This window comes from Tasmannia lanceolata, unplaced genomic scaffold (assembly GCF_043159265.1).
Source record: "Tasmannia lanceolata isolate RefF3 unplaced genomic scaffold, GAP_Taslan_0.1 ptg000015l, whole genome shotgun sequence".
Taxonomy (NCBI): Eukaryota; Viridiplantae; Streptophyta; class Magnoliopsida; order Canellales; family Winteraceae; genus Tasmannia; species Tasmannia lanceolata.
This window is the reverse complement of record NW_027518692.1, coordinates 18,446,834-18,457,511: the sequence shown is the minus strand read 5'-3', so window position 1 is coordinate 18,457,511 and position 10,678 is coordinate 18,446,834. Positions and strand designations below refer to the sequence as shown.

General features: G+C 36.9%; 1 protein-coding gene across 1 annotated transcript; it reads right to left on the bottom strand.

Moving 5' to 3' along the window:
* Window positions 1–786: 786 nt before the first annotated feature.
* On the bottom strand, window positions 787–10,073 carry CNX2 (cofactor of nitrate reductase and xanthine dehydrogenase 2). The gene is made up of 9 exons (XM_077353842.1): window positions 9,738–10,073; window positions 9,533–9,639; window positions 5,241–5,888; window positions 4,432–4,599; window positions 4,138–4,329; window positions 3,725–3,793; window positions 3,336–3,425; window positions 1,314–1,452; window positions 787–1,106 (listed from the first exon to the last, which is right to left on the bottom strand). Exons 2-7 carry the CDS (start codon window positions 9,629–9,631, stop codon window positions 3,342–3,344), a joined length of 1,260 nt encoding a protein of 419 aa, XP_077209957.1. The 5' UTR covers window positions 9,632–9,639; window positions 9,738–10,073; the 3' UTR covers window positions 787–1,106; window positions 1,314–1,452; window positions 3,336–3,341.
* Between the last annotated feature and the right edge of the window lie 605 nt (window positions 10,074–10,678).

Here is a 10,678-nt window from a genome sequence, read left to right as displayed (position 1 = left end):
AAAACCTATATATTGAGAGATAGATGGGAATGAACTCACGTTTCAAATTTTCGAGTTTTCCCACCTCCAATTGTGGCTAAATGATGAAGAAGATAACTGGTAAGGTAAAAAAACAAAGTTGAGAATGAAAAAGTTAAAAAAAAAAGAGGGAAAGAAGAGAGAAGAGGAAAAAGTGGAAAAGCAAAACGTGTTGCTTAAGAAAAGGGCATTTTTGTCCAGCTTTTAATGACAAGACCTCTTTTGTCCCTCGTTGATAATTTCTGAAAAGCATGAGTCCCGTTGATAATTCCACCTAATTTTTGTCCCCCATTGGTAATTGATCCTTTTAAGGTAAGCTGGGATCGAACCTGCGTCTTCAAGGTTGAGAAATAAAGTCTCAAGTCTCAACCATTGAGCAACATGCCCAGTCCCTTAGTATGCTTTCCATTTGAAAAAATGAAGTATCCAGTGCATTATACAACCAAAAAGTTGTGTTTAGGGGCTGGGCCACCACCTAATCTCAAAAGGCAGCCTCACTTGGTTGGGCTTCACACCTTCCAAGAAGCAGCAGGCCCCACCAATCACAAGAGTTGGCAGATGGCATATACATCAAACTTTGGTGCATATGCTATCCACCATACTGTTTCCCTAAACTGAGCCTCAACCTTATTTGAGAGTTGGAAGTGCAAACCACTTATGTTAGTATTTCCACAATTCCACCCATCTCTTGTAAGTGGAAGGTTTCCATTGCCTATACTTCATACAACTTACAATACGTTTTATAGACTTCAAACAGTGAAGACATCATAAATAAAGAGGTGGGCTACAAGTATCATATGCACTCTTTTTGTCTAGATTACAGACAAAACTATATTTAGGAAGACCAAAGACAGACAGAGAATTATAGCTAAAAAATATAGAGTTTACATGACAAGGATTATAAAGAAATCATCAATTCTCATTGTATGATTGATTACATATCCATCTAGCCATATTTACTAGATGGTAGCAATTGCAAATATACAGGGACCAAACTGAAGAATTTTTTTGATAGCCACAAAAGTGTTGCATGAAGATCTCTGTTTGAAGGATTGGGTGCGGCCAGCTGCACACGCATGTTGGACCAACTAGCACATAACAAGAACAATTGAGATCACACATTTAAACTAAAAAAGAACATATATAACAAAGATTATGGCAGGCACACAGTAAAACATATGAGAAAGGGAGGGACATTCATTTTTACTTCGACTTTGTAAGCACAAAATTCAGTTTCATCTTCATCAAAGATGCAACAACAGAAGCAAATTTTACTGAGGATGAATATAATTTACCATGAAATTTCATCCCCTGTACTACATGAAGCAAGGGAGTAGGTTCTGTTGGCTGATGACCTGGCTTTCTTTTCCGTTGAGATCAATCAAATGAATAGCAGTGAACTCTGTACCTCCTTGCCTGCTGTATGTCTAAATTCTGAGGAACATGAAAGGAAATACTCATGAGAAACATTTTCATAAAAAAACAATGTTTGTTAGTCTGAAGAATTGATATCTGAGAGGAAAATGCCTATGAGAAACATTGGCACAATACACGTTTGTTTTTTCTGAAAAAGTCCACATTATTGCAACAACATTCAACAATAATCAGTGGATTCAGAGGTGTTTGTGTATATTATCGTTTGTAGCGATAGAAATCCCATCCCCTCGAAGCTATATAGTACTCACCATGGAGCAACAAGGAATGAGATCAACAGGGTTTCCGTTTCAGATGTGTTTGAAGTTTTAATCAGGATTGAAAGCAGTAGAAAATGATGAAAGAAACACTATTTTAGGTTATGTGGGACTGCAGTTTGAAAATGCATATGTAACTTGCAGAGATAAGAGCAGATTGTTAGACATCATTAAGGGTATATCAGCTATTGTACTTTTAATCGATATAAGAGTGATGAAGTCATGAAACATCTACAATTTGGTTCATGAATAGAGAATATCTCATGAATTTTTATTTTTCTTTAGGCCTTATTTCTTCTTCTTCAATCATTTTTACATGCTATTGGAGCCAAGGTTCTACAGCATGAGGTTGAGCAACTATCTCAGTTGGTTAAGGCTTTGTTCCACAACCTTGACGTTAGAGGTTCAATCCACCTTAACTACCCAAAGAAGAAGGTTCTGCAGTACGAATTTATTCCTCAAAAGGTAAGTTCTGAATCCTCCCATTGTTTCTTCTTCTATATACTCTCTCCCTCTAATGCAAACCCTAGGATCTGATACCAAATTGGTGCAACCTTAGGGTTTGCAAGGTCACTTCCAGGAATTTAAGAGCAATAAAAGGGTTTTAATTCAATAGAAGATACCAATGCGCATTCCCAAAATCAGATTAAGCATCCCATAAGATTCAATTACAGCCAGTGGAAATGTAACAGATCTCAAATAATTTAAGAGAGACCTGGATAAATAAAGCTCCTAGATCGCATGATGATGTCCTACCATTTGTTCACATGCCTCGACCTCGTGAATGGGAGGAGCTCTATTTGGAATGGGGCCCAGAGATCCTGGGTCACATGATGATGGCCTACCAATTGCTCTGATCACCCAATACATAAGCCATAGCTTCAGAATATCAGGACCTTCCTGTAAATCAAGGATTATACTGTCTTGCTAAAGTATCTTATAATATACCTTTGATTGCTTCTCCCTCTCCTACTTTCCGCAGGTTGCGGCATCTGGTAATTGAGACCATGAATGATGCCATCATAGCACACACATAGGCTCGCACTCTTGGAAAACAGTATACTCTGTTCTCAAAAATTATGTCCTAAGCAACTTGATATTATTGTACACGAGTAACATGTCCCCATGGCCTGTGCTAAGATCATGAACACACCACACTCTTAGGAAATGGTACTTAACCCTTATCAAAACAACAATACCACTTGATTCTGGTTAAATAATGTAACATTTAGAAAGTCTTTGTCATTGTTGTATAGATTAGTAAAGTACAGTTTTCAATCTCAATATTTTAGACGAATTTGCCAAAGGATTGTCTATTCTAAGTAATATTTTAAATGGATACCAATAGTGATTTCACAGGAAAGAAAATTAATGGTTATGGTTGACAGTTGAATCATTACATCATCCACAAAACGGTGAAGGTAGAGGCTATAGAAAATTAATGGTTAATGGTTATGGTTGACAGTTGAATCATTACATCATCCATAGTTTACTGAATCCTCAATAAACAAAAGCAATCATAGTTTCATTTCTTCTTTCCAGCATAATGTAACAGTTGAGTGAGTATATTCATCTTCAAATAGACCAATAGAATTCAATTCATGTATAAACCCTCAAAAGGCATACCAAGCCTCAGCCACCAATATGTATCATGGGTCGGTTTGCCGTCTTTGCTATGTCAAACATCCCAGCATGAGCAGCTTTCTTCCTCTTTACCTGATAAAAGCAAACATTAAAATTTTCAGAATTGAATTGAAGACCTCAGTTTCCCCAAAACAAACCAAATTATCAACTTTGCTCGGTTGTTGGACCATACTATTTAGAACCCCTTTAAAATTTCATGGTGTGGAACATAATGAAGAATGAGAAAGAAAAAAAACAGAAGTGATTAGAATGTTGTAATACAATTAGATACAACATTTAGACTTTGAATTATTGATGAAAGAAGTTCGAAAATCAACATTACAAGGGTTGCAGGTCCGTCAGCATCGCAAGAATACAGGAATTAGACTTACCGCTGCTCCAATAATTTCCTTCAGTCCAAGGTCATCAACACCGCAGCGAAGGGGATCTCTTAAACTTACCTGTGATGGAAAGAAATGCAGATTAATGGGCGTGCCATTTGCCCAAAGTCATGAAATGGTAGAAAGAAGTAGCATTAAGTATAGTGAAAGCATTTGTTCTCAAAATACCATGCTTAGGACTTTTCTGTTAGGCTCCGTTTCTTTCGACGTAAAAATGGACATAAAATTTGTTTTATGTTCATTTTTACAACATTAAAAAAAATTTACGTCGAAAGAAACGGAGCCTTACAGAAAATTAGCTACATTAATATCAGTCCAAGCATCATTAAAATCAACCAAAACCAGTACGAATTCAAAACACTTTCGGATAACTCACATATAGAACAGGAGAAAAGATCATGTACCTCTGAAGGACCGAAGAGACACACTTTAAAGTTCCCATCAGCTAAAAGACGTAATCTAGTGCAACCGGCACAAAAATGTTCAGTCATTGACGTGATAAAAGAAACAGTTCCACAGTGACCATCTATCCGAAAGTTCTTGGCTGTATCTGCAGGGTGATCCTTAAGTCTCTTCATACCCTTAAAATTTTGTACCTGCACAAGTACATAGCATAAGGATTTTATACAAAATAAAATAAAATTAAAGAGTTCTTCTGACATCAAGACACTAGAATAACTGTCGGAATTCTACCTTACCACTCTATCCATCATTTCTGCATAAGGTACAAGTTTTTTGACGTTCCAGACATTTCCATCAAAAGGCATGAACTCAATTAACCGAACATTGATTGGCTTATCCCGTGTCAACTCTACAAAATCGCAAATCTCATCATCATTTAGCCCACGCATTACAACACAATTCACCTGACATAAGACATAACCTATGTTGCATCAGTACGGATACAAGTGTCGGAATCCAACATGGGTATCGAGTTTTGGATTTGGCAAAGCTCAAAATGGATGATTCCTAGATTCGCCAAAATATTTTAATCAATTTTAAAAATTTATATTTTATACAATAATATGGTTATAATAAGAAATATATTGAAAATTTTAATAGGTTAAGTAGATATAATATGTTATTTCCATTCAAGAAACTTACTATTAGGATAGGTAAAACTCAAAACATACAGTAAATGGTAAAGTTGTGGTCGTAGGATTCAGGGGAAAGAAAAAAAAAAGATCTAGAAGTGTCTTAGAGAATCCTGAAGTATTGGAATCCGAGACATGTCCGACATGGATTCTTCGCCCATTTAGAAGAATCCATGTAACAAGGAACATAACATACTTCCAATCTTGCATCATAGAAAAAATTTTAACCAAATATGAAGAAACACAAGAAGGATTAAATGCAGAAATGATTATAGGCTGAACATAAAAGTCAAGCACAAAATGCATCAAAAACTTCAAGAATCTATTAATAAAAAAGATTAATCAAAATTTAGGATCCGTTCCTCAACAGGAAATGGAGCAAAGGAAAACACGTTAAGGAATAAGAACCATACTTTAACAGGATTGTATCCGAGGTCTATTGCAGTATTAATCGAATCCATTACCCTTCCATGCCCTTTACGCCTTGTCAAGAACTCAAATTTAGCCGGAACCAGCGTGTCCAAGCTAATATTCACTGAATTCAGCCCACATTCTTTCAACTTTGGAAGTTTTCTCGCAAGAGTAATGCCATTGGTAGTCATAGCCAACGTTTTTAACCCCTTCATGTTAGACAACTGCAAGCATATGTCTTCAATATCTGTTCTGATGGTTGGCTCCCCACCCGTCAATCGAATTTTATCTACCCCTGAATTGACAAAGAGATTTGCCAGTCGAATAAGTTCTTTCTGCGAGAGAAGTTCAGAGCTCGGAGTAAGCTCCACTCCATCAGCTGGCATACAGTATTGGCACCTAAGATTGCAACGCTCTGTCAAAGAGATCCTCAAGTATGTGTGTAGCCTTCCAAACGAGTCGATTAACATATCAGAAATTGGAGTTTCTTTAGATTGATCTTCCAACAACTTCACACAAGAGGTTGCATACATTCTCGGCTGAGACACACCCAGAATGCCAGTTATCAAACCTCGACCATAAGTACTTCTGGATGGATAAAGAGAACTAGTTTTGCAATTGAATTTCGATGCACATGTATCAACCTGGTCCTGCAATTTGGAATTTCCTTATTCAAAGTAATAAAATGTCCGTAATTAACACAGTAAGGGGCAAGCATCCATCCTCACTACAATCAGCTACATTACCCGATATGTTTGAAATTTTGAATTACAAATGAAATGTAGATCTTAATTAAAAAAGCGCATGAATTTTGAACTACAAATGAAATGCAGGGCATATTTAAAACTGTGAAAATAAAGAACATGTGGACAGTATACCTTATGGGAAGATCTACATCTTCTGAGCTGAGAAAAGGTTCATAGTTCCTATCTTAATTAAATTAACATGAAAAAAAGCTATTTCTAACACATATAATATAAATATTTTTATACATATATACACAAAAATATATATATATATATATATATATATATATATATATATATATATATATATATATATTTATAGTAGAAGAGAAAAGGAGAGAATTTTGAATTTCTCCCAAAATTCTATGGAATTACACATCACTTTTTTTAAGAAAGGCACCCATTCAACCCACATATTTTCAATCCTACCCCCTCCTTTATGCTTTTTAACAAAGGCACCCATGAAAGCCACATAATTTCAATCCTACCCCCCTCCTTTATGCTTTTTTAATTATGGAAACCTCTATAGATTGGAGGGCTAGGATCAGCCTATGGAAATGATTTTACGGGCACAACCTATTGACGTTGTGTTCCATCACATCGACGTTTGGATCAACCTATGATGTGGTCCGTACAGTTATTTGTCGGCCTGTGCAGTTTTTTACTAGAGTGTGTGTGTGTGTGTGTGTGTGTGCGCGTGCGTGCGTGCGTGGGTGCGTGCGTGCGTGTTCTAGACCCAAAAGGGTATAAAATTGCAAAAACTATAGTTCAACTAATGGGCAATCGATAATTTCAAAACAATATGCCTATTAATTAGAATTCAAGCAATCGATAATTGCATGGAATAGTGGATAGATAATAAATTCAACAAATCAGGCTTGCATATAATATGTACATATGCTTTCCTTGCTATAACTTTTATATTCTACTAATTATTCTTTTTTTTTTCAAGCACTCCCAAGTTAACATCGTCAACCATTGTTCACTTTGTCTCGCTGATGCAAAGTCTGTAGAATATCTCCAACTACATTGTCTCTTTACACGTGAACTCTATTACTTCGGTTTTTGTCTCTTGATATCAGTTAGGTTCTTCTTGGTCATAATGCTGATGATTTTGAGTCGTGGAGATTCACCCCAGGGTCTTCTAGAGGTGAGATTCTATGAAACTTATTATTTGATGCCACTCTATGGCTCAGATAGAAGGAAAGAAACATGATTCTTTAAAAAAGTATAAAAAGGCACACGGAATATTTAGAGGCAGATATTGTCTGTGGTGGTTCAGTGGGCATCGAACCTTTCTTCAGTGGGATCTTAGTGTCTTCTTTCCATAGGTCTTGGGAGGAGATTAGGATGAGCAGTGTTCGTGTGGAGGGACATCGTCCTAGGTGGATCCCACCTCCTCTGGGAAGTTGTATCTGATGCCACTCTATGGCTCATATGGAAGGAAAGAAACATGATTCTTTAAAAAAGTATAAAAAGGCACACAGAATATTTAGAGGCAAACATTGTCTATGGTGGTTCAGTGGGCATCGAACCTTTCTTCAGTGGGATTTTTGTGTTTTCTTTCCATAGGTTTTGGGAGGAGATTAGGATGAGCAGTGTTCGTGTGGAGGGACATCGTCCTAGGTGGATCCCACCTCCTCTGGGAAGTTGTATCTGATGCCACTCTATGGCTCATATGGAAGGAAAGAAACATGATTCTTTAAAAAAGTATAAAAAGGCACACGGAATATTTAGAGGCAAATTCTGTGGTGGTTCAGTGGGCACCGAACCTTTCTTCAGAGGGATTTTAGAGTCCTCTTTCCATAGGTCTTGGGAGGAGATTAGGATGAGCAGTCTTTGTGTGGAGGGACATTGTGCTAGGTGGATCCCACCTCCTCTGGGAAGTTGAAGCTGAACTTCAACCGCTCGAGTAATGGCAAGCTTGGTCCAGCCAGCATTGAGGAGTTTCCAAGGAACTCTGCTAGAGAGGTGGTCTGCGCTTTCTAGAGCCCTATTAGGGAGGACTCTAATGAGATGGAGGTTTAGGCTCTTCTGGACGGGATTAGATTCGTTCACCAGTCAAAGCTAGACCAAATTATTTTTGAGGGAGACTTGCTCAACATGGTCAGATGGGTAAGAGATGGAATCAGTTCCACATAGAGATTCACAGACGCCATAGAGGATATTCTTGACCTGCTGGAGGGCCATGATTTTGAGACGTGACACGTCTCTGGCAATCGACTAATTCATATGTGGACTCACATATTACTTGGGTGGCAGCAGATAAGAGATATTACTACTTGATGACATTCCTCATCGAGGAGGGTCCGACTGTTGGGATTTTTCTTTTATGCTGTTTCCACCTTTTCATTTTGCTTGTATCTTTGTTCTTGACCGCCTTGGTCATTGGGCCCTTTCCCCTTTATTAATAATGCTTTTACCTTTAAAAAAAAAAACATAACACAAGTGTATTACACATTACACAAGTGGTCAGAACGATCAAAATTTATTTACTATACAATTTGACAAGTTCTAGCACTCCCCTCAAGAAGATATGTTCCTTGGAACATGTTCATCTTGTCTACTATCTTCTCATGTTAATCTGTAGTAAGGTCATTCGTAAAAATATTTGCAACCGGATCATGACTAGTTACATAAGTAACATAACTAAAATGAATTTCACCATGGATAGGGAACTAGATCCTAGGTGTCACTCTCATGGAGAGCGTGAAGCTCTTCCTCCATAGCCTTCTTCCAATAGTGCTGCTCTGTTGCTTGCTTCTTCAATAGGAAGCTGATGAACAAAATACCATCGAAATAGAATATTTGGCATTGTCCTAATTTAGAGTGGCTTCGTCTAAGGGCTGTAAGTCTAGTAAGTCATTTGACAAATAGTCATCTCATTGGGACCTTGGGGATTCGGAGACAAGAAATCTGTTGCTACGGTGAGATTTTTTATTTTTATTTTTTTAAACGGTATTGCTAGGGTGAGCTGCACAAACTGTAATATGTATAGGTTAATGTATTTTCAAATATAATGAATTATGTGAAATTCAATGTCCCATTATGTGCTCACAATGAGCTTTAATGGATTGAGTTTAGGAAATCCGGCCATCACATGGACAAGTGCCATAGTTTAAAACCATAGTTTTTCTTTTTTTGTTTTTCTAATGATGTAAGAATAGGTTTGTTTAACCCTTCACAAGATCGATAGGAGTAGAAATCTATAATGGAGTAGGTTGGGTAGGGATTTTGCAATTAAAACAAGGGATTCGCCTGTTCTCTTTTGATTTTCAAGGCCCATTCTTTGTTGATGGTGATACACCAAATATAATGCAAAAGTACCAATTTGAGAAGTATCTCTCAAGTTCAGAATTGAATGTTTAGCATGAATCTCCCTCTCAAAGTGGTCTCTTGAATTTCAGCTTTTCAACAAATCTTCTACCATTTTCTATTACCAATAAATTCTATGCCCCAAAACCCAAAAATACTCTCATGACACAGTGATTAAAAAAAAAAAAAGGTATTAATTTCATAGACTAAATAAGAAATACAAACAAACATACCAGTTTAAGGCCAGAGCACACGAAGTTAGAAGAAACAGAAAAATTAGATCTCCAAACTGCCGAATGCCAATCAATTATCTTCCTTACACGCTCTCTCATTATTCCTACTGAAACACATAAATAAAAAAATTATTAGCCAAAATGGAGTTGTTGAAAATAAAAAAACTCAGCTCCTATTCTACAATCAAACCACAAAACGTCATACCCAAAAGAGTGTTCAGAGTTTCTTATAATTTGAAATGGTTGAGAATGCTCTTCGGCGGATGGAGAAGCTCTGAAAATGGAGAAACTGTAAACCCTAGATAATTCAAAGTAGAAAGATAGAGGAGAGAAGGAGAAAGGAAGGTTTGGTTGTAAGAATATAAGAAGAGAATGAGAAACTCAATTTTTGTTTTTCCTCTGGAATTTGATTTCCTTGGCCTAAGAGATTCCGCCAGAAAGAAAAAAAAAATTTCTTTCAGATATAGAGAGAGCTGGCGGTGCCGGCTTTTGGTTTTTGCCTGTTATTGGGTGATGAAATTTCGTGTGTATATAACTACATATACAGAAACATTATTTGGGGTCAGGGAATTTTTGTAAACGACCACCCAAAAGAATGGGAGAATTTATATGGTGGAGCAGTCCAAAAGTACAGTGGACCCTCATTGTTTGGGTTATCTCAACTATTTATTTGATAGAGAATTTATATGATGGGTGGCCGTGAAAACAAGTGAAGTCTAAAAAAAAAAAAAGTAGGTATGGCCCACTTCTTCTTTTTTATGATCCTGGTTTGAGACAACATAAATAGGTTGTGCCCCAAAAATCAGTTCCATAGGATGATCCTAACCTACCCATCATATAAATTCTCTTATTTGATATTTAAAGACACAGATTTTATACGGTGTAAGCCCTATGGTCCCTTATGTTGTCAAAAAGTAGTGTATGGGCCATAACGTAAATAGGTTTTGCCCGAAAAATCATTTCTATAGGATGATCCCAACCCTCCGATCTATAGATGAATTGTATATTATGGAAACCTCAATTAGGATGATACTATGGAAATGTTTTTTTGGGCACAAACTATTTATGTTATAGCCCATCATATGGACGGTTTGGATCATCGTATGGTGTGGCCCGTACAGTACTTTTTGAACAATAAGGAATTAT

What these genes read in the sequence shown, in the direction of transcription:
- CNX2 (XM_077353842.1), bottom strand. Translation starts at nt 9,631, where the DNA reads ATGAGAGAGCGTGTAAGGAAGATAATTGATTGGCATTCGGCAGTTTGG. An exon ending in TGTGCTCTGGCCTTAAACTG is followed by an intron (nt 5,889 to 9,532) that starts GTATGTTTGTTT and finishes TCCAAATTGCAG; the next exon opens with GACCAGGTTGATACATGTGC. An exon ending in TCGGATACAATCCTGTTAAA is followed by an intron (nt 4,600 to 5,240) that starts GTATGGTTCTTA and finishes GTCTTATGTCAG; the next exon opens with GTGAATTGTGTTGTAATGCG.